We start from the raw sequence: 24,041 nt of genomic DNA, 5'->3' as shown, positions 1-24,041 counted from the left end.
CCCTATATACTTGAAATATTTCAGATTATTCAATATTTTGCTTCTGCTACAGTTCCCAATTAAAGTTGAAAAAAAAAAAATCGAAACTAATTAATTTTCCATATATAACTACATTTGCCAAGTTCTAAGATAAAATACTGCTACATTACTTCAAAAAAAACCCCATCAGAATTATTTTCACTTTTTTACACTTCAGCATTTTAAAGACTCTTCTGAATAAAGCTGAATACAGTTGAGACAAACCAACTAACTTCCCTGAAATAAAATTTCTGCATAATTTGCCTAAACATTCTGATACTGATCCATTTTGTTTTTTGTGCTGGTGACTGCCTCAGGCACAAATGTGTGCAGGGAGTAGTTTCCATTTCACTTTTTTACTCCCTTAAAGTATCTCTCTCTTCTCTAGTGGAAGTTCCTTAGGTCTTTGGAGAAAACCCTGTAAGGATCATGAGCTCATTTGATGAATAATAAGTGAATATACATTTGGACACACAGTAGTCGCTCTGCACTACTCTTTCTTTCAGTGACTTCTGTGCCTTTTTGTGCGTGTCGAAGTAGGGAGGAAAACACAGCCAAGCAGATTAGCTAAAATTCTACAGGGAAAGATAATACTATTAGAATAACAGCATAAGTTTAAGTCAAACCTGGATACAAGTTTAAGTCAAACACTTAAAAAAGGGTTTATACTAAACATTAAGCAACATATAAGAGAAAATAAAGATGTTAATTCTGAACTCATGTCAGTCAGGCCAAAATATAAAACTTGACAAAACACAGATCTCAAGAGATTGGAAGAAATCCTGTCCTTCCTTTCTGTAGGAGGCACAGTTGAGGATTTGCATTGACAAATTGATTTTTTTTGTAGAGGAGGCCAGGAAATTGCACAGCTTCAGAGGTGACAAGACTAAACAGATCATCTCCAAGATCCTGCAAAAGTTTGATAACCTTCCATTTCCCTCCTGGTCTACTAAGTTCACTAAAATCTTCTGTGCTTGGTTTAAGGAGCAGATGTATTTCCTTCTTTGCACAGAAAGAAAAGAGAAGCAAGTGTTCCTAAATAAACATGACATCCAACCCCAGAAAAGCAGAAAGCTCCTAAGCATGGTGATACAACAAGTTCTCCTACCTTGGCCACACATGACAATGAAAAGCAAAGGAGAGATGATGTAGTCAACAGATCTTGAAAGTACACCAGAACATGACCACATGTGTGTGTGTGTGTGTGTGTGTGTGTGTATTTGTAGGTGCATTTACATACATTTAAAGTAATCATAAATACAAGTCTTTATGATTGGGTAACTAGATGTACAAAAAACACTACTAGAAAGCAGCCTTTTGCTTTAGTCACTAATTTCCAAAAAAAACAAAAGCTACAAAATCTGATTCTGATTTTATTTCTCTCCATATATCTTTTTGGATACCTTTGTGCATTTAAATTTTAGTAGTACACTTGCACATTGTCTTTATTACTTTATAGCAATTTTTCTATTGCCTGCTTTCTGCAATATTCATGCTGATAGCTCTTTGTAGACAGACATTCAGCACCCTCCTCTGGATAGTGACTGAATTTCTCTTCTGATACTAGCTTCTGTTAGCTCAGTGGTATTCACCCAGGATAATTCCATGCTTCACAAGACAATAGAGCATTACAGGAACTATAGGTGCACAAGATCTTTTGCAGAAATAAGAACCAATCCCAACAAATGGAAATTTAAGGTTATCTATCCAATAAAGATGCCAGCAAAATACTTCTTGCATGCACACTAAACAGATAGTGTCCCAGTAAAACACTTACTTTGAAAGAAACTGTACCATAGCCCAAACACCACCATACATCAGCCCTTTAATGAGCCAAGAATCAATGTCTAGGTCTGCTATAAAACCAACCAGCCAGATAACTAGGAAAGGAGTTCCCAGCATCACCTTCTGACGGAATTCCTATATAGAAACAAACACCAGTAAGTAATTCTATTTTCAGGAACAGATTGTATAATAAACAGGACAGTGATGAAAACTAAAATTTTCAGGAAACTTGACAGTGAGGGATAAATCTTCATAAATCTTTCTCATTTCCTGTCTTTACACACCCCCAATAAATTTGCAAGGAAAAGAAACCCTTCTAAAATTACATTATAAATCAGTAACTTTGTTTCAGAACTGTCTTCTGGAAACTTTTCTGCTAATCCAGAATCAAGGCAACATTAGCCCTTCTTAAAGAATCCATAAGTGTATGAACTGCACATGACAGTGTCAGTAAATGTTATTACTCATGTAACTGAAGTTTTTAAGTCAGACTGAAGCGTCTATGAATAAAGATAGGATCTTTTTTGTCTTACACTGTGTGGATACAACTCCTGATGACAGCACTGAACTCCTTCTAAATAATCAGAGCACAGTGACATGTACAAACCACTTCAGGTCAATAATCACTGCAGAGTTAGTGCCACAGGGTTAAAGCCAAGACTGTAGCATCTTGATGCAATGTATATTTAATTCAAGAAATTGTAACAAATCAGTGGTAGCACTTAATATCTAGCACAACACTCTGCCTGAGTTTTGATGGATACTGAGAAAACATTAACTCTTTTTAAATTATCAGTCAATAGGCAGGAAGACTGTTCTTCATGCTAGAGCAGTATGTTAACCCTTACACTCTCAGCTACAGCTTCTTCCTATCTGCAGTATTAAACAGTACTCCAAGAAGCGAAAGAACTCCACATTAGAGATTTACGTATTATTTTATACAGCTTAGACTGACTGCTTCTTTCATTCAACACAATAACAATAAACAATATATAATTAGACAGGAGATCATAGTTTAGGATACCCAAAATACTTCTTTCCTCAGCTACCTGAGAGTCAGCTTTGGAACATCCTGGCTAACCCCAACAATACAAGACCACTTGATGCTTTCCTAACACTTTCTTTTAGTTAGCACAAAAACTAAAAGTAAGTGTATGGAAGCTGAGGGTTTTATTTCCTCCTTCCCTAAATAAAGCACTTTTTTTTTATTTTGCAATTACTTTAATCATAACAAAAAGACATTCCTTAAAGCTTAAATGTGGGGAAACCACAATCCTGAACTTCTTTTAAACAAACACAGGTCCCCAAACCAAGAGCAGCAATAAGATTGATTTACACAGGTATGAAGCTACTACTTACCTTATCTGCTTTTAGCTTTCTCAGAAAGGACGGACTATCATACCCCTTTGCCTGTCTTGCTTCTTGTAGATGATTGATCATCCAAACATTCTTCCTTTGTTTTGCAAGATCAAGTGGTGATTCTCCCTGTCAAGAGTATAAATGTGGGAAGCATCCAATTTAAAAAATAAAATGTATTCGGAACACTTTTGAAACAAAAGACTGGCTGTTAAAACCAACACTTTTTAAACCAGTTTAACTACATCCTGGCATACTTTTTGCTCTGCAGCTTACTTGACACCAAACATCGTTCATTCCTTTTGGTTTTAACTCTCTCATAACTATAAAAGTATGGACAAGTCGCATATTAAAAGTATGATCCTGACAAGATGTATGTCCTGACAGTAAAAACTGTTGCCTTTGGCAGAGAACAAATCTACGTTCCACTGTTCTACACACAGTCTACTAATCTGTAAATGAAAGACTGCTTCCCCCTCAGCTATTGACAGGCAGCAGAAATCAAGCAAAGAATAAGAACTCGTGACCCACTGGATCATGGAAACTCTCCCAAGTCTAAAGCCTGACTTCTTAGTTAATCCTCTGCCTTTTGGCAGACTGAAGTTACTAATATTACAGAATGCTTCTAGGATTATTTTTTCTACAAGCCTAATGTTCTTAGGTTCATTTAAGTTATGGAAGTCCTAGGAAGAAAACATGAAAGAATAAACTGAATGCTCATGTCCAACTTATTTCAAAACTCTGAGAGCTTTTACTCTGAGCTTGTGTTTCATGTATTTTGGGTGCTAAGCCAGCAATGGCTCATGTTTTTGTTTCTGTAATTTCCGAAAGGACTAACAGATGAAGCAAAAGAGAAACACAGAGAGAAAGATACAGGGACCAAAAGTGCCTACCAAACTGATTTTACTGCTTTTTAAACACTTAGGAAGAGAGCTAATGAAAAAGTTATTGACTCAGTCTAAAATTATAGAGGAGGCAAGAGACAACCAACTGCAGGTACCTCCAGCTTCAGTTTTGCATTTGACTCTTCCTCTCTTCTACTGGAGTTAACTCCCCTCCTAAACAAACCATTCATGGAGGCTTGAAAAATGGCTGAATCCTCCATCGCTCGGCCCCCTCCTAAAAAAAAAGTGAGAGAGGTACTAGAAACTGAAACTACCCAGAAAGGGCAATAATTACTGTAGACAGAAGCGATTTCAAAGATTTAAAACTACAGTTAACTACCTATATCCCACAGAAAGACAATGGGAACTGAGTACTTAACTGTCATCTCTGCCTTTGAAATCTTGCTCCAAATCTTTAGGAGAATAAATAGCACAGAATATAAATTATGAGGTGAAGTTTTTTGCTACTTAACAGCACCATTCATACCTTCTGTGCAAGAAGTTTAACTAGCAAAATCAGTTAAAAAAGAATAACTCTCTGATTTAACTTGGCTTCAAAGTTATTTAGCCAGATGTTTAAAACAAAAACAGATTAAATTAACTCCATTCTCAACAGAAATGCCTGAAATCAAACTATTGGTGCCTGATTCATCACAAGTTTGATAGCACCTTGTATTTCTAACATCTGGGAAACTCCAGAGATGCTGTTGTTTTAGTATCACCTTATATATCACGACTGTAAAGATTACCTGTGAACAAGCAATCCCCTCTGGGAGTTGATCTCCCAAGTAAATCCTGAAGTTGTCTTGGGGTCCAGCTGAGCATCCCTTCCACTAGAGGGCCATGAGACACCTAGGAACTGCCTAGATAAAAAAATTGAGGGAGCTTTAAAGAAGTCTTTGACTACACTTCTCATCATCTGGCCATTTTAATATCTTCCTTGTCTTAACAGGAGTAGTGGATGGCTAACTTGCCTAAAAATTTTAAAAAAATGTATTGGGGAACTTAATCTAGTAACATACTTAAGACTGCCAGCAAGCATTAAGACTTCAGTAATATATATTTAAAATATTTAGATAGAAAAAATAATCTGAAGAGTCATTAGGATAGGAAGCTGTACATGTAGTCTTCCATGGATAAGCCTACGATACACTGCATAATCAAGAAACTACATTTAAAGTTCAATAAATGATTCACTTGCAGAAAAAGGGGAAAAAAAAAATCTTTCTAAGACCGTAAGAGCTCTTTGAGGTCTCTATATCTTGCTACTAAAAAAAAGGAGTTTCTGCTCATACTTAAATAATATTTACACTTTTTCCCCAAATTCCCACTGATAACCCAGCTCCCTGGGAAATCCTATCCTCATCTGTCCACTGGTATGGCAAGATAATTTCCTTAAGAAAAAAGATCAACCAAACAAAAAAACCCACTCTACTATGATTACTGAAAAGCAGCTTCCAACTCTAACATTGATCTAGTTCTCAAAAACAAAAAAGTAGTATCTTACTACCGAAAGGAAAATATTCATTTCTTGTACAGCATAATAAAAAGAGGGTAAATAGCAAAACATGACTAACTCACTGCTTGCATCAGGCTTTGCTCTAGAATAGGAGTGCTATTGTTCAAATATTTCACAAACTTTCATACAAAGTAAAGAACACCTTACTGAAATGACTGGTCCCAATTTGTTCCAAGCCTAGGCAGCCAGCAGCACATGCCTTTCTAATACAGACTGACTAGAACTGATAACAAACTCAAAGCTCACATCTAATATTTCAGTCACTTCATCATTTGAAGAATATGAACAGCTTTCAGCCAATGTATTTCTTTAATCTCAGCTGTCATACCACCATTCTTGATCAATTCCATGGATTATCTGAGAAAAGGACTTCACTAGATAGTGCTGCAGAAATCTGGAACTGACTACATCAGAAGGAAGCCTTTCACAACTCCTTTTATTTCTAAGGAAACACTTAATTAGTCTCTGGCTCAAAAAAACCCCTTTTTTGCTGAACAGTCAAAGGAGGGGTACCAAACTGTTTGAGAGTTCTTATTTGCCTTAAAGAATCAACCTAATTTTTATTTCCTATATACTTACTACAACTTAAATCAGCATCCATTATAAAGTCACTGGCTGGATGGCAAATCTGCTACTGCTCAAATGATTTTGATCCACTGAAGATCCTAAAAACCTGGGAAGGCATGCAAGAAACCTAACTGCACTGTAGAAGACAGGCAATGGTCAGTGAAACCAGACACATGTCTTCTGGCATGACTGGAAAGATATCATGATCCAGCAGGTTCAAAAACCTATTTTTCTACTGACTGCTGCTGTCTGTCAATAAAGAAGGCAAGACCATGAACTACTTCAGGCTAGCAGATACTTTTTCATATAGCCAAACACAAATTTTTGTTATGGATTTCATAAGAGTCCAGAAATGTAGGTAAGGTGATGACTTCAGAACTCTTGTCACACTAATCAGTCTGTCAAGACAAGCAAGGTATGACATACTGATTTTTTTTTCCATGAAAATACCTTCATTTTTTACCACAGTTGGCATAGGAGATAGCTTCTCAACACAAGAAGTGAGACTAGAAGCATAATTCCTGCACACAACTGACCTTACAGACCAGGAATAATTAATATATATTCACCTCAGAGCATGCAAGAGGTAGCTGATTTGTTTTAAACATGTCGAAAGGTGATTTCTTCTAATGAGTTTTCATTCCTGATTATGAACATTTCTGATATTCTGAAGTTGATGCAAAATCTAGAAAGCTGCCAGCAAAATTTGGCTACTCTCTTAAAAAGAAAACTGATGTATACTTCATATATATATGGATATATATATATGGGTGGATGTATGTGTATATATATATATATATACACACACACACCGAGATAGATAGATATATATATAGATATATATAGATATAGATATAGATAGATAGATATAGATATATTTCTATCACTCAAGGCCAAGCAAAATAGGCCCCGGCCATCTTAATCAGTAGGAAAAATGGTGAAAGGACAAGTAAATTAAGTTACAGCTGTATTTCCAAGCATAACCACTCTGCTTGTAACACTCTTCAAGTGAAAAATACAAATATTTGAAGAGAAACTGACTAGAGAATTCTTTTTCTAAAAGTGATTTCTTCTCTGACACCAGAGATGAAACAGCTTGGGTAGCAAAATGCATCTAATTTGATATACAGAGTATCTGTAAGTAATAAGACAAAACCACATTCCAAAGGCACACCTTCCAAGTCTGGAGAAGCTCCAATTCTATGGCAGAAATTCTAAGAGCTGTTTCACTGCTCTAGCATATGCTGGAGATAGGCTGTTAGTACAGAATCTAGATTCATTGTTAAGAAATTCTGGTAATCAGTCAAGTTAAATTCACATGCAAAAAAATGAGCCCATTTGCTTATTTTGTTCCTACTGGTATTTGAGGCCTCCAATTTGCTTTCTGGCACTGGGAAAACAACTAGAACATTTGTCAGCTCTCTGGAAGAGGACAGAGATGTCTCACATCTCACTCCGACAAAGTTACCCCTTCACTAGAAAACATTCAGTCAGGTTTCCAGTTTTGCAACAAAATACACCAATCTTCACACATGCAGTCTAACTGCACACCCCACTCCCCCTACATTTACACAAATAATCATTGTTACATTATTTACTTCTATATCTTTTATGGTGCAAATCTGGTGGTTATGTATCACCGATAGGAAAAAAAGCCAAAAGACACATTAGCATCTTTGCTTTTGCTCCATCTTCACGATCCCACAATACCTACAAAAATAACCTATTCTTGAGATTTATCATAGGCTCTGTTATTTCTGCCTCAAACCACTTACAATTAAAACAGACCAAACGTTTACCTTAATATTTTGAGCATCAACATTAGCTCCAGCTTCTAAGAGAAGACTAATAACTGTAGTATTTCCTGCTAGCACAGCCCAGTGCAATGCTGTGTTTTTGTGGTATTTGTCTCCCAGATTAACCGAAACATTAAATGTAAGTAGTAATCGCGTTGGATCCACACTAGAAAAGAAAATTCTTGTTAGATCTACAGATGAACTCAAATACATACTAACTTACTGCTGATGCATTCAATTTCTATGAAGATTGTTGATCAGGTACACTACCTGGAAAAGTGCTATTTGTGTACACCAATAATAAAGTGACATTTTTTGCTGCCAATTATGAATGACTCAAAATCTCTTCCCACCAAAACCAACCACCATTCTGTTTACTTTCAAGGATCTCTCTAAGACAGCTCATTCTGGGGTATCAAGATTATTTTGTTCTACAACTCTGGTTTTGTGTTTACCGAAATCTAACACTACTACAAGATTTACAGTAATTATATACTATAAAAATGCTCGTTCAAAACATGTTAAGTTTCCACTTCACAACTCAGAAGGTGGAAATAAAGTAGGATGAGAATGTTGATAATGGCAGATATTGGTAAGAGCTAGTTTGTGTTTCTCCCAACAACAGATGGAGATAGGCCCTTCCAAACAGGAATCTAATTCAAACAGTTGTTCTTTGGAGAAGTGTTATTTTTCATCAATTTCTTCCAATCACCATCACAGGAAGGATTAGTGAGTACTTCATAGTACCTTCTCTGTTGAAAAAGTCACTGTACTGGCTTTGGCTGAGATCGAGTTCATCTTCTCCACAGTAGTTCCTGTGGTGCTGTGTTTTGGATTTGTGACCAAAGCAGTATTGATGACACAATGGTGTAGCTATTGCTTACACTGCTTCCACAGGATCAAGGCCTCTGCTGTTCCTCATGCTGCCCCACCAGTGAGCAGATTGGGGGTGCACAAGTATGGATGCTGAAAGCAAGCAGGGAACAGAGCCTGTGTGAACCTAAGTCACACAGGCTTCTCACTCTGGCCTGAGAAAGCATATGAAAGAATCAAAACAGTCCTTGGTAAAGGACAACAATCTTTGCAAATGGCGTTTAGGAAACAGTCAAGGGGTGGTGTTCCACTTAACCAATGATGGTGACGTGTTGCTTTAATGACCAATGAGAGTTTTACCTCTCTGATTTTCTTGAACCTGTCTATAAAAATAAGATCAAGAGTAATAAACTTTGCTGTCTTGGACAGTGCAGCTAAGAGGGTAATGTTGTACTTCTTGCCATTCCTAATATAGTGCAAACATGCAAGGACACAGCTGGGACAGCCGAACCCAGCTGACCAAAGAGATATCCAACATTGCATGGCAGTGTGCTCAGCAATAAAAGCTGGGGAAGAGAAGTAGGAAGCAGAGGACATTCAGAGTTACAACACCTGCCTTGCCAACTGTAACAGGTGGGGGAGCCCTGCTGACCTGGAAATGGCTGAACTTCTACCTCCTGATAGGAAGTAACAAATTAATTCCTTGGTTTGCTTTATCTGTTCAACTATCTTTATTGCAAAACGTAAGTTTTCTCATTTTTACCCTCCTAATTCTCCTCCTCATGTCACCTAGCAGGAGTGAGGAAGTGGCTGTGTGGGACTGAGCTACCAAGTGCGATGAATTCATAATAACCATAAATGAAAAAAGATAAAATGGCAACTGTGGAAAGAACAGAAAAAGAAACTTCCAAAAAAATCCCCCAAATCAGCCACTACTATGTGCCACTTGGTTAACACTAAGGTAAAGTCAAAACTGCATGTATTACCTATGTGTTCTGTATGCTGCCCACATTAAAGGTGTCATTCCATTTTGATCCATCATATCTACATCCTAAAAAAAAGAAAAAAAAAGTTGGTGAGATAAGCATACTCAAATTCCAGCAGATGCAACATTTGCAATGAGAAACAGTGTTCTAAGACTAATCATCTGAATTGGAAGAAAAACTGGCAAGCTTTTAGCACTCAAACAGTATTTAAAAAACTGAAAACAAACATTAGCACCACCATTGCCAAAAAATAACTGCTCCAGTCTATTTTGGAAACCATGAAACAGTCACGCTGTGTACAACCAGTAATTTCTAATTTACTATTAATCTTCAACATTAAAGATATATATATATATATATATAGGTAGTGTATTATTGCATTAAAAAGCAGAAGAAAATTATAATAATGCACCAATATTTGAAAAGATACTTGCTAAATTACTATAAATACCACTGTCTGAATCCTACATCCTACTAAATGCTAGTTGCACCTATTTTTCCACATGCAAAGCAATTTTCCTTAGCTCACTGCATTCCAAAGGTATTTATGGATATTCAGTTACTGGGTGCCAGAGAATTCTAAGGTTGAAAAAAAGGCATTAATAAAAACAACCTCCTCAGAAATAAAACTGATCTACAATCTCTTTCCTCTCCTGACTAGGGAAGCTGGTAATTCCTAAATACTTTGAGGCAGATTAGACTCTCAAGCACATTCAGGCATTTCACAGACCAGCGCTAACAAAATCAGTGCAAGTGAACTTAATGCAGGATAAGAGCTTCCCTTAGAGGCAACAGAGCCATGGCAGCATTTCCTACATTGCTTACCCCAGTTCTCACTAGGAAAACTAGATTGAGAATTGTTTCAATGAAGTCTCCTGCTAGAGAAATTCCTGACAAAAACCCAGAAAGTGACTGATGTTGCTTTCTGTCATCCCCAGAACCATTTCTGCTCCAGTAGTCTACAAAATGCCCAGTACCCTGGGATCCCTACTCATGCTGCTACTAGCCTGACCTACTAGCAGTCGTTTCCCAGAAAATCCAATTTAGTTCTTCCAAATAATTGCTTTTAGAACACCTCTAGCCTGCAGATAACTTTATATTTCTGAATTTTATCCTGTTGTTTAATTAAAAAAAATAAATTTAAAAAACACCATTGATAGAGGAGGAGAACAGTTACTTGATTTACTTGCTTGTACTGTTTGTTCAGAAGAGTCACATGGTTTGAAATCAGGATCCAACTCTGTCTACCTGCAGTACCTGTACAGGTTAGATCCTTGTGTCCCTACCAGGACCACACAACTGCTAGCATTGCCTTTAAACCCCTGTAGCTGAAATCACGAAGGAAATTAGAACCACAGCCCAGTCTCGAGTTCATGCACCCTTGAGAAGCACAACGGACTCACAGCTCACACTGTGTGAACAACATACTTGGAGGACTGTCCAAATTCCTGCAACATGATCTATCTCTTTCATCTTTAGATTTCATATAAAAAAGGACCTCTTTGTGACAGTAGGAACAGTTTGGATGTAAGTAGAACAATTCCTTCAATGATTCCACCCGACTAATCTAAACTAAACTTTGCACACTAGGTGACACTCAGCTAAAAGAGAAAACCCAAACCCATGACCTCCAGAGTATTCCCTGCACATAAAATAACTAGGCATGCTACAGCTACTACTCATATTGAGCTACTTTGCTGGCTGAAGCAGATACCTTTTCCAAGGAACTTTCATGAGAGACAAAGCAGCTAAGACTGACCTGCACACTATTGTACAGATGAAAAAAAGATGTAGCTGTGGATAGCAGACACACTCCAACAAACCTCTCATAAAAAATTCCTTGTTATTTCTCCGGATCATTATTATAACCACAGATCAAGTGAGACATTTTAGAAAGGAAGCTCTGTTCCTGTGTTTTACCAAAGAGAGGGCTGAGGCAAAAAAGTAAACCTTCAGCAAGTGGTTCATATTAAGAGACTCCTCTTCCATTCTGCTGTGTCCCAACAGGTACTTTCTTGTTAAATTCTCAGTGACAGATCAGTGCTCATGGAGGGGTGTGCCTGTGCTGTTAGGACATGCTAAAAGCACTGCAAGAACCAAAGATTCCAACAATAAGTGATGCAATGATCAAAAATTGCACATACTGCTGCCCTCTGCATGTGGTTTAAGTGTGAATTCTGTACATCGCAACTGGCAAAATTTACTCTTGTTTTTAAAGTACAACAACTATGGTTCCAAAAGAGAAAAGGCTTTGCACATGCAAAGATAACCAGACTTAATCCTACGATACTAATATAAGATGGCACAAAAAGCTTTCAGAGGGAAAAATACTGGGAAGAAAGTTTTCTGCATGAAAAGGAGTTGCAGAAACTCTTCTGCTTTTTAAAACTACTTTCTGAAAGCAAGCCTTGACAAGAAAGGATTCTGAAGAGCAGCTAGAGATTGGAGCAGCATTAGGCTTACCAGGACATTTAACAAGCAGTCATCAAACTGGTACTGTGATACAATATAGCCTTTCCAAAAGCACATACTGCATCAAGAGATCCCACTCAGAATTACATTAAATCACACAGAAAGAAACCAGGAATTTGATCCTCTTTAGAACCATTACTGCTTATTTCACAAAACACAGACCTTCACAGAAAAGACCCATCACATCCTTGTTCAGAATCCTATTCTCCATAAGGAAAAGATCCCTTTCACATGAACTGCTTCCCAGAGAAAGGAAAAAAGGCTTTAAAAGCATACAGTAAAGAAGATTTATCAGTAAGGCTGATGTAAGTCTGACAGTATTTCTTAATTTAGAAAAAATGTGCTAGTTACTGACTAGAAGCAGAGTTTTTGTAACATTTCCACAGAAGCAGAGATTTTGTAAAATTACCACAGAACAGAGCACAGACCAACAAAGAAGATAACACACAGAACTAAACCTACCTCATTCCTTCAAACAAAAGCTCTGTTCTCAATACCTAGTCCATCAAACACACATTCAGTCTTGACAGTCATAAGAACACAACTGGACTTATAATTCTCTAAGCAATGTGTTTGAAGTTGGTCTAGGAAATCAAACACTTGATTCAGTGTCTTAATGCTGGCCTGAACTTGGTGGAGGGAAGGAGCCTCTCCTTTCTCCTGCATATAGTGCATTCCTCACCTCAGCAACTGAGGTGACAATGCTTAGGAGCATGTGGTAGTTTGGCATTTATGTGGTAATTTGGTATCCACTGCTCATGGATCAAAGCACCACTAACCAGGGCTGCTGGTACCACTCTGGCATCTCCCAACCTAGACGCCACCTACTTCTAGGCCCTAGCTCAGCAGGTGACCCTACACAGCTTGAGACAGTAGTTAACATACAAAATTGCAACTCTGAGAATAAAAAATAATGTACTTCATGAGTAAGTGCCAGTTAAACTATGAGAGTGATAGTTGAACAATGAGTATGAAATAGTTAAACTATAGCTTCAGAACTAGAATACTTCTTACATGATACTACCCTATGAGCAACATCACAGTCACTCATTATCTGTGATTGAGTAGTACTTGCTGGCATGAAAGTGGGTTCACTTCCAATCAAAGCCAGAGGGCATCTGGCCAAAAGTTCTTCCCCTTTGCCACACTCCTGAAGTTGGAAGGCTGGACTCACACCTCAGATTACAAATTTTACCATTGGCTGCTGCAGCCCAGAAGAAAGTGAAACAGCAACACTGGAGGTGGGTTTCAGTTCTGTCTCAAAACTGGATAAGATAGCAATTAGGAGCAATTACTTAATCCACCTGTCAGTCTTCTATTCAGTTATGAATGTTGGCTTTTCTTTGACCACACTCGTCCACAAAGACATCAGGATACGAACTAAAATAGGACAGCAGCCTACACTGCTGTAGGCAGTAAATAAATGTCCCTTATTTTGACATTTATTTAGCTGCCATTTGCCAAACAGGTACTAGAATTAGGTTCAGAAGAAGGAACCTGCTCTTTGGCTAGAAAGGAACCTGGCCTCTGTACAGACAAAAGGAAAATAATTAGCAGAATATTTGGTAAGCCCACAGAAGCAAAAGCAGTTCAAGTTTCCAAATCCAAATCTCAGCACCACAAAGAAAGTAGGGGAAGAAATAAAGGGAAGAGATTAATAACCTCAGTACTAATTAAAGGAAAATTAAAAAACAGAATCATGTATCTCGCACAGCTTTTAGATAAATTATGTCGTTTCTGCAGTTGTATGTTATATAGCTAGAGAACTATCATTTTAGGGATTGTTATTATAATGCTATTGATTTTGCTAGATTTTAAACATACAAATCAATACATAATTTTAGAAGTTGGACTTTTTGAAATGCTGTGAAAAATTACTGTTAAAATGAATTTAAATTTATATCACAGAAAGAATACCAAAAACACTTGAAAATATTTAAGGAATTTAATAAAAATCAGTGTTTTAAGAACTATCAATAAGAGCTGTATTCAAACTAGCAGGTAAACTTTAAGGTGATTTTTGTGTCTTTATGTATGTAAAGACATACAGCTTTGAATTGAAACATTGTATGTTCAAATAAACTGGACAAATCTGTATAGAAACAGGAATACAAACACAAGGAGACTTCATAATCACAGTAATTTAAAGGCTATTAGGACTTTATTAACGCTGTGCTTCAAACAAGTTCACACTTGTATAATATTAGCAAGATTTTTCTAGTAACATAAAACCCATATACAATTATACCTAATTTGAGAAGAAAATACCAAACTTGCTCCTCATAAATACACATTCCAATTATTTCTTACAAAACAGCAATTATACAAAATAGGATCACTCTGTTTTTGCCTAGCTTACTCTTTATCATACACAAAGTAACAAACATATAAACTGAATACTGCCTGGAACAATAGCTTGAGGTTTTTCACAGGTATAAGTAATTTTCTGCAGCAAATTTAGTATTTGTTTCACACAGACCAAACTCACTGATTTCATATTCTACATGACTCACTGGATCATATCTCACTTGGTATTTGAAAGAATAAGCAGAATACAGAAGTGTGAACAGTATTAATAGGACTGGCATACAAGAGGAGGGCTTTGACTCTTCTATATGCTTTACACAGTAAATCAAATTTGTGCTTCAGGCACATATCTATGGGTGAATAAATCTACAAATTACAGTGCAGGGTGTGTAGCAAACAGTATCAAGTTTTTGAGCAGGAAGAATGACAGATGGGACACAACAGGAACAGTAATGAATACACATATACATACTTTACACATGTAGCAGTAATACAAGGGGCTAGCAAGAAGGTTTGGGGTTGTTTTGTTTTCTATTTATACATGGAAATAACTAGGAACAGCAATAAATTAGAAGTTGTTGACTGATGTGTCACTAGATTCTTTATCCATGTAAAACTGATGATTCTATGAAGAATTCTACAACACTTGCTACCATTGTCAGAGTTACGTTTAAAGATTAAATTCATTAGAATTAAAGAATTAGAATTTCCACATACTACATTAAACAGGTGTGAATAAAGCCAAAGTACTCAGACAACTGTTGCACGAATTAATTTAATAGGTGGCACACCAACACTGCAGTCTACAAAAAAAGACATGGAATTACTTTTCTATTTATTCAAGCAAATATTTTGCATTTCCTTAATGACAGGATTAAGTTTCAATTGTGTTCCTACTCTAAATTTTAGTAGAATCTATTTAAATATGGTATTACTTAAAATTTACCTGTCCTTTTGCTATCAGGTAAGCAACAATCGAAGTATGTCCAAACTGGGCAGCCAAATGAATACAGCTACATCCTTCTCCATCAATTAGCGACGGATCTGCCCCATACTTCATCAGCTGTACAACCATGGATAAGTGACCCTGCCTAAATGTAACAAAACACAAAACACAAACAACTGAATAACTATATGCAGGAAAACTATTAAAATTTGCATGATGAAATACAGGTATGTTTAGCAGTTAATTACACTATCAGAACTCCCACACTTTAACTCGTACTTTAAAAACAGCGACTGCCACAATCTGAGTCTCCAAGTGAGTAAGCAAACTCATTCACATGAGAAATTCTATGCATATAGTGCACTCATCACATGCAATTTGCTTAACTGTACTGCATAGCAAAAAAGACAGTCAACAAAAAAATCAAGTTATATTTGAGAAATCTAGTCTACTATGACTTGTTACAAATCACATATGAAACCTGCTATTTTAAGAGGTGTCAAACTGGCTAGATACACTTTTGTGGGGATTAAAAACTGTAGTAAAACAAAAATAGGAGAAAAAAAAGAAAACTGAAGGTCTGCATTCCCCCCACACTATCTTAAAAGTTCATATATCTCTTTGGCATAATGAGCATAGGCATAGCCTTCTTTTAGACACAGTGCCTAAGTGTCAGTACACAGTTTGCGACATGAACAAAAGACCTTTTCAATTTTGCAGAAGCTGCTTTGGACAATGCTTCCCAGAACTGATTACTTATGAATGAACACCAGGAAATTCAGTCAAGATTTTGTGCTATTAACAAAGAATCACAGACCTGTGTTCTGTAACAAAAAGAAATATGGAAGCTAAAATCTTTAATAAAGGGTAACAAGCAAGTCCTCACCTTCAGCAAACAGATCATTTTGATACATTAAATCTTCTAAAAGCTAATATTCCAAGTTTCCTTTTGCCATCTACAGTTAAAAATATTAATATGGACACTGTTTCTTTCCCACCTATTTCCAGGTGGTTGTCTGTAATAGCAGCTACTGCTTGAAGGCTGTCTTCAATTTTTCCAGCCACTGATCATTCTCTGACCATCTTCTTCACAAGAAACCTGATTTTAAGTACATCTTTAAAATAATCCACATATGCAATAGAGCACTGCAAGGACAATGTCACACAAAATCATCCCACGACCCATCTGCAAAAGTGACACTGAACTTCAGATGACTTGACAAAAATAAGATCTCAGAAGTAAGAGTATGGTTAACTTGTTTTCCTATCGTAGCAATCATCCTCATCTATATCAAAAATGCTGAAAGCTCCTTTAGCTCAAACATACTACATTCACAGTGAGCCCAGTTATCAAAGACTGAATTAATTCTAGTACAAAGTATTCCCATAAAACACAAAAATTTCATAAAACTATCAGTACTCCATGTTAAGCAAAGAAACAGAGAAAAAAAATTTCAGAAGATTTTTTTCCTACCGTGTAGCCCAGTGAAGTGGTGTAGAATTTAAATCTCCTCCAAGCTGATCAACAATAGCACCTTTTGATATATAGTATCTGGAATAACAGAAATAGTAAACATTATTGCTTTTTTTTTGGTTAAATAGAAAGGACACAAATGAGCCCATTTGATGTTATTCAAAATAGGCAGCTGGAGATCAGAAGATCAGAATCTTTTCTTGCACTCATATAACCTTATCCTTTTTAGAGGTCATGCATATACTTTCAACTTTCGTGCATTTCTGACATGGGTTGGGGGACTTGAGATACCTCCTACTGTGCTTCAAACATTATGCTATTTCCTGATTTTATTCTAAGGTAAAACAGAATAATTGCTATATGTACAGTAGTACAAACTGTGCTAGCACAGAAGTATTTAATAAACTATTCTTAAATATTATGGGGCTGTTGCATTAAATAGAATTCTGAATTACTGGTACAAGATTATGATACTAAAAGGCTATCATTTTTAGAGAATTTTGGCTAAATAGTAAAATTATATACCATTAGAATTGCAGCTTATATCATCAGTGGAATAACCCTGCTGAAGTCATCGATCCCAGAGATCACAGTTAAATTACATGTTTAGTGAAAGACTGAGATTTTTACGTATTTTGCAATTGTTACTAATCAAATGACAAAAATTATCTGAGTACTTAAACAATATTTCTAAATGGTGGGATAGAAATTATTTTTCCCTCAAGAACATTTTAAAAAAGATGAGATAACTGTAAGAACAAAAGAAGTTACCTATTTTTAACAGCAACAACTCATATTCATAATCATTTATAATGTTTCTGTGAACTGTCTTCATTGCTGTTTTATCTGGGACACTAAACTGGCAAGATTACTTTTCCTTTGTGAAAGAAAATGCATAATTTAGAAAGAAATTAATGTTTCTAAATACAGGCCTTCCCAGAAGGCTTCTAGTTTTTCATTCACCACTGTCTAACCTTTGGAAAGTACTACCTAGCTATAGATTTTTAAGTGTTTGCACATTTCAAGTACCTGTGCCTAGAGACTTTTCACTTTGAAAATACTGTCAGGTATATATGAACACTGCTCTCGCACCCACATGAGCTGTCCTTCAAATCCTCAACACTGGATTTCCAGCATCTCAAACTCTACTAAGTGTTTCAAGACATGGCAAGAAGAAGGGCAACAAACAGAACAACTTGAAAAAAACGCTACTCTTAAGTAACTACCTTCATTTTCTAGAGTGCTTATTGATTCAGAGAATGATTTTTCAAAAACAGCCCTTTTAGGAACCTTTATGAACTGAAATGGAAAAATGCGTGTCAGACTAAACACATCTAAAGAAGTTTTTATATAGTTGCTTTACAGCCATCAGACACAATGGAGTACTTCAACAGATTTGCAAAAGTGAAAAAAACAGTGTGAAAGACAGACAAGATCTGCTCTGATTGATGCAGGCCAGTCTCCACTGGTCTCCAACACCAAAAGAACAGAACATTGAAATATTTCTGCAGAAGTTTTTTTTTATTTCTTCATGAGAAAAAACAAAGATTTTGTTAAAGTCTTGGTCCCACTTTGGTGAAAACACAAAGCACATTGTATGGCCAAGAAACAAAGTTATTTTGTTACAGTGAAGTATCAGCTACCAACTGAAGAGCTAAGAAGCTATTTATTCCCCTTTGGAAAGGAGCTCCAAAGGAAATCTAGTCTAGATAAGAAGAGAACACAGAGAAATTCACAGTCAAAGCTTGGACTCATCTCTCTGATGTGACAGCCACTCATAGGGAGGTGAACACTAAACAGATTGTCTTCATTCAAATACTGGTCCTTGCAGAAAGGCAGAATACATTCAGATTCTACTGACAGCAGAACTGCTTACTGGTTAGTAGGTTTTATTTAGAAGGAAGAATTTGCAGTTTGACAACTGGGATAAGACAAGGCGACAATCTCCTGCCAGATGGTGCATTGAATAACATTTTATGTTTCCTTAAGGGTGTTTTTAGACTTGGTTGAGATTTATCACTGCATTTTGGTTCCAGTATACAAAAACAGTAAGATTTTTTCTGCAAAACCAGACTGAGAACTTGATTCTCCTAGTCTAAAGCAGAACTTGCAGAAGGAAATTTGTGCTAGGTGAGAAGGTCCCTGCAGAAAGAAAGAACTGGGCAATCCCACTCTCAGTGAGTCATCTAAGCTTCCACTAGAAGATGCCAGGCATGCAAGTCCTATTTAAGCAAACTACTTATATACAAAGCAAGCAGATCTCATAAGAGGTCGCCTTAAGAAGAAAATACCTCCACTGATCTCCACATTAGGATCACTAAGTCTTTGGCAGGCATTTGAAAACTACCTCAGCTTGCATTCAGTGCTTGATGAAGCCAAGGGCATGCAGTCACTGTTACTAGAAGAAGAAAAAGTAGAAGAGAAATCCTTGTCTGGAGACAGCTCAGAACAGGGCATGGGGAAATGTAGGAAAGAACTATAGAGACGTAAGGCCATGTTTTGCATTTTTACATAACTCAGTTGAAGAGATACCAATAGATCAGTGTCATGATGAAAACAGAATGTTATTGTAAACACTCATCCCTGATTCTACAGAAATATGAAAAGGTTCTGTAGTTTTCCTTATCAATAGGTTTAACAGTTATCTACACTGAATCTCAAGTCTCACAATAGATGGGATGAAGAAATACTGAAAATAAGAGAAGTCTAATTCCAAGATCGCACTCCTCACAGACAAGCTGCTAGGCTGGTTCACTGGAAAAAACTTACATAGTTTTTTGCCACTTCCTTACACAGTGTAGTTTGCCACTAAGCACCGTGATCTAGTATCACAAGAATAGACAACTTTATCTCTGTAGTACCAAGCTTAACAGCCAACATATTCAATGAAATTATTCACTGCACATAATGGAGAAATTGAGAACATTGGGGAAAGATGTGATAGGCTCGAACAAAAAGAAAAAATACTAAATAATTTAGTTCTGAGGAAAGAAAATTAACTAGTGCCTTGCACAGAGAGAGTGATCAAGCACACAATAAGGTGAGTGATATAAACAAAAAACTCGAGATCCGGTAGAGAGAGAGAAATCTGAAGTGCAAGAACTGCATCAAGAGAAGGAAATTTTAGATACAGTTAGACACATCAGTAGTTACATGCACTCTAGTAAACAGCAGGAATAAAATGCAATGCTGCATGTCTCAGTGGTAGAGATGCGTTAACAGACAAGAGCACTGACATACTGTCAAGGAAAAAAGGACAAATTAGACACATGAAATTTAAAGACTTTCAGTTATCTTAGTAGAAGAAATCAACATTTTTAAGGACATAATTAATTTTTGTTTAACTTAAAGTAAAATACATACTTCACCAGATCTATCCTGTTGTTGATTGCAGCCCAGTGGAGAAGCGTTACGTTTTCTTTGTCTGGTTGTCGAACATCATAACCAGCTTCCACCAACTCTCTACATCGTTCATATATTCCATATCTTGAAGAAAAAAACATAAGATTTGTCAAAATGCTTACCTTAGATTAAAATGCATTCAGCAAACACCGTACTTTTCATGACAATACAAAATCTTCAACAGAAGAGAAATTAAGAAGCAACTTTATTTTCCTTTTCTCTATGATTACAAATGTCTTGCAACAAGAAACTTCCACTGGAAAAAGTTACATTAATCAAGTCAAGATATTACAGAAAAATTTTGTCCACTGAAAACTGTACTGCAGAGCAAGGTAAAATATCTAAAATATCTACCAACAGTATACTAAATTTAAGTAACTGTTCACTTCCCAGGGACTCCACTACATTTGTTCCTCCCATTTCAGTTCTCCTTCCTTTCCAGGTCTTGAAGACCAAATAAAACTTAGCTGATTTGACAGTATCTTCCTAAAATTCAGAAGGTAAGAGCATCAAGACTATTACAAATACTTGCAGCTCAAGTATTTCCCATTCGTCTTCTCAAGACAACAAACAGTAATCTCTCTGATACAAGTTAGTACCCTTTTCTTTTCTAGGACGCTTTGAAATTCTGTACATTAATACGATTTTTTTTTCTTTTATTACAGAGAAGTATTAAATGTGATGTACTGCTATTTGAAAAAATATTCTGCATGTATTTGAAACTTGAAACAAATCAGGAAGCATAAACATCACTCAGGCATTTAATGGAGGAGTAACTCCAAAATTAAATATTTTTTTGCCTTGATGTTTACCCTGTTTTACCACCTATTTTTAGTGTCAAAAATGCAATGCAGAAAAGCAAGTAAAGATTACATTTCAAAAAATCTGTGCATCCCATAGGGATTTCTCAAGTCTCCAGGAGGAGAATGTGGGAATTCCTTGAAATCAAGGTCAATGCCTTGTGATATCTGACTTTGGCTAAAACAGAATTTTAACAGCCTCTCAAACCTGGGACTTAGTTAAGTTTTCATCATGCTGCTTCTATGTTCTACCTTCTGAAGAGACAACCTTAGAAAAGGCTCTTCTGTTCCACTTGATCAGCTTGCATAACTGATGCAGAGACCTTCTTCCTAGGGTAGTTACCATTCTTACTTTTTCTTTCATGTATTTGAATAGAACCTCAATCTGGATGGCGCTCCCATAATGACTGATCAAATGACTCAAGCCAACAGAACTCAGGAATGCTTTCTAAGCCTATCAGATCTGAAGCACAGAAATTAGTCAGATACTATTAAAAAAGTACTAGATATAACAGCCCATGTAGACCATGTTGTTTTCAATTTCTTAGGAAAGCTGCATGGGAAACTAAGAAAAATGCTGGAAATTGTTGTCATACTGTCTTTCCAAACATTACAAGAGATCAGAACAGAGACTATTGCATACAGTATATACCAGCTGGTAACACACTGCTAAAATGTGTCCCTTCATACTGAGTAAAAAAGCAGCAGCTATGAACAATTTTGACAACAAAGCTTTTTTTTTAATATGTTGGGGCAGGTGTAAAGAAGAAGTTTGTGTAACAATGACTTAAAAAATAGGCAACCAGCTAGATAAGAGACACATACTCAGACAAATGTAACTGCTAGGAAAACAGGTACAGTTCTAAGTGGGCTAAGTGACTTCTCATGTCAGCTGGAAGGGCCACTGAAACAGGCTACGACTCGAAAAGGCAGGTCAGGCAAGAACAAGGAGTCAAGAGAAAGGAGAGATGGAAGAAATAAGGACTTCCAAAACCAGGACAGCAAATTCTGATCTTCCTACAGTACAGTATCACACTGCCATATTACAGTGTCTGAAGGCAGCCTGAAAAGTGAGTCATATAGAATGTCAATGCAACTATTTGTTGACAAGCTGTTCTACTCCAGTCAGCTGTTATGACACTCCTTCCTGCTGGAGATGGCCTGCTGCCTTCACTTAAACTACAAATTAAAACCATAATGTGACTAATATTCACCTAAGCTCTGCTATTAGGTTTAACAGTCACCAGCTTAAAAAAATGTACTACCTAAGGCTAAGTATGGCTGACTCTAATCCTACTTAAGTAAGCAATACAAAACAACAACTAAAAATTTTTAAAACAAAATATTCTGCGTTATTGGAAAAATACAAAGAACACAAGGATACAATAATGTTAACTTCATATAAAATGCAAGAAGCAACCACGTAAAACTTTCGTGCAATGGATTAGGATTTTCCTTACATGCATTTGTTTTGGGTGTGGTTAAATTACTCTTCTTCTGAGTGGCTCCTATGAGGCTATGTTTAGTATTTGTGAGCAAAACAGTGTTAACACACCAATATTTTAGCTATTGCTGAGCAGCGCTTACACAGGGTCAAGACCTTTGCTGCTCCTCAAGCTGCCCCATCAGCAAGCAGGCTGGGGGTGCACAAGAACTTGGGTGGGGACACAGCAGGGACAGCTGATGCCAACTGACCAAAGAGATATCCAATACTGCACGGCTGTGTGTTCAACAATAAAAGCTGAGGGACAAAGGAGGGCCATCTGGAGTGAAGGTGTTTGTCCTCCCAAGTAAATATTACATGGACGTGGCTGAACACCTGCCTGCCCATGGAAAGCAGTGAGTGAATTCCATTTTTTGCTTTACTTGTGTGTGCAGCTTTTGCTTTATCATTTAAACTTTGTTTATCTTTACCCTTTTGGTCAATTTCTCCATCCCAGCAGAGGGAAGCAAGAGAACAGCTGTGTGGCAGTGTGGGGCTCAGCTGCCCAGCAGTAAAACCACTACATCACTACAGGCCAGCTACAGCAAACTGCACTGTCAAGTGCCCCGTCAAGTTGACTACACAACACAGAATGAATTTCCTTGAAAGAAACCTTTGATTGTTACACAAGTTTCTGTTAGACTATGCTGCCAAGATAGGTATAACCAGGAAGCACCATGACAGTCTTGAGGGAAAGGGGAAGAGGGGTGATTATTCTTTAGGGGCTTTTGTGGGAGAGAGGTTGGAGAGGTTATTTGTCAGGTTATTTAATTAAAAGCAAAACTCCAGTCTTACAGAAGAAGTGATGCTACTTTTTAAAGAACATGGTTTAAGAGGTATGAAAACAAAGGAAAGCTGTCACAGGTGACCCTGCAGCCTGTTGAGGCACAATGCTGTTGCCAGTTCCCATAGAACACTCCAATTATGCTCCACTGATGTTAACAAGACCTCTCTCTAGAATTCACCTGTACACTGCAGTGAGGCCCTGGGCAAAGACAGCTGCCATGGCTTTAGACACAAGAAGGAATAGTAGGAATGGATTCCTTCTTTTGGGCTTAGCATCACAGACTTCCCATTCTTCCCACTAGAAGGCAATCTGCAAGTCACAGTATGTAGTACTACTTGACCACAAAACAGAACATTGAACTCTGCAATACATCAGAACAGCCTTTACAGGAAAACAAGGTTTTTTCCAAAAGTGATACTGAGAATGAGGTAGACAGCAATTTTTTAATTTAAGTCACCCTCAGGTTGTGTGTTCCTAGCAATTTACATCTGGTATTTTGAACTCAATCATAACTGTTTACTAAAGATTGTGCACACAAGGTACAACTTCGTGAATCTTCAATTTATTGTCAGAAGAGGACTTAAGGATCTTGACAGACAAAATCTGCCTGGCAAAAATGTTAAGAATTTACAACAATTTGCTCCTC

The 24,041-nt window shown here is 36.9% G+C and overlaps 1 protein-coding gene across 1 annotated transcript in view; it reads right to left on the bottom strand.

Moving 5' to 3' along the window:
• Positions 1 to 24,041, bottom strand: part of ZDHHC17 (zinc finger DHHC-type palmitoyltransferase 17) — a 66,755-nt gene that overhangs the window by 21,103 nt on the left and 21,611 nt on the right. The window contains exons 3-9 of the mRNA XM_015628099.1: positions 20,287 to 20,409; positions 16,924 to 17,001; positions 15,450 to 15,594; positions 9,725 to 9,789; positions 7,929 to 8,091; positions 3,163 to 3,288; positions 1,796 to 1,938 (exon numbers count right to left, since the gene is read on the bottom strand). Of these exons, the coding sequence (XP_015483585.1) occupies positions 1,796 to 1,938; positions 3,163 to 3,288; positions 7,929 to 8,091; positions 9,725 to 9,789; positions 15,450 to 15,594; positions 16,924 to 17,001; positions 20,287 to 20,409 (843 nt within the window). The remainder of the gene's footprint in view (positions 1 to 1,795; positions 1,939 to 3,162; positions 3,289 to 7,928; positions 8,092 to 9,724; positions 9,790 to 15,449; positions 15,595 to 16,923; positions 17,002 to 20,286; positions 20,410 to 24,041) is intronic.

The sequence above is a fragment of the Parus major genome, chromosome 1A, assembly GCF_001522545.3.
Source record: "Parus major isolate Abel chromosome 1A, Parus_major1.1, whole genome shotgun sequence".
Classification (NCBI taxonomy): domain Eukaryota; kingdom Metazoa; phylum Chordata; class Aves; order Passeriformes; family Paridae; genus Parus; species Parus major.
The sequence above is the reverse complement of the archived record's forward strand: the minus strand, read 5'-3'. Positions and strand labels throughout refer to the sequence as shown.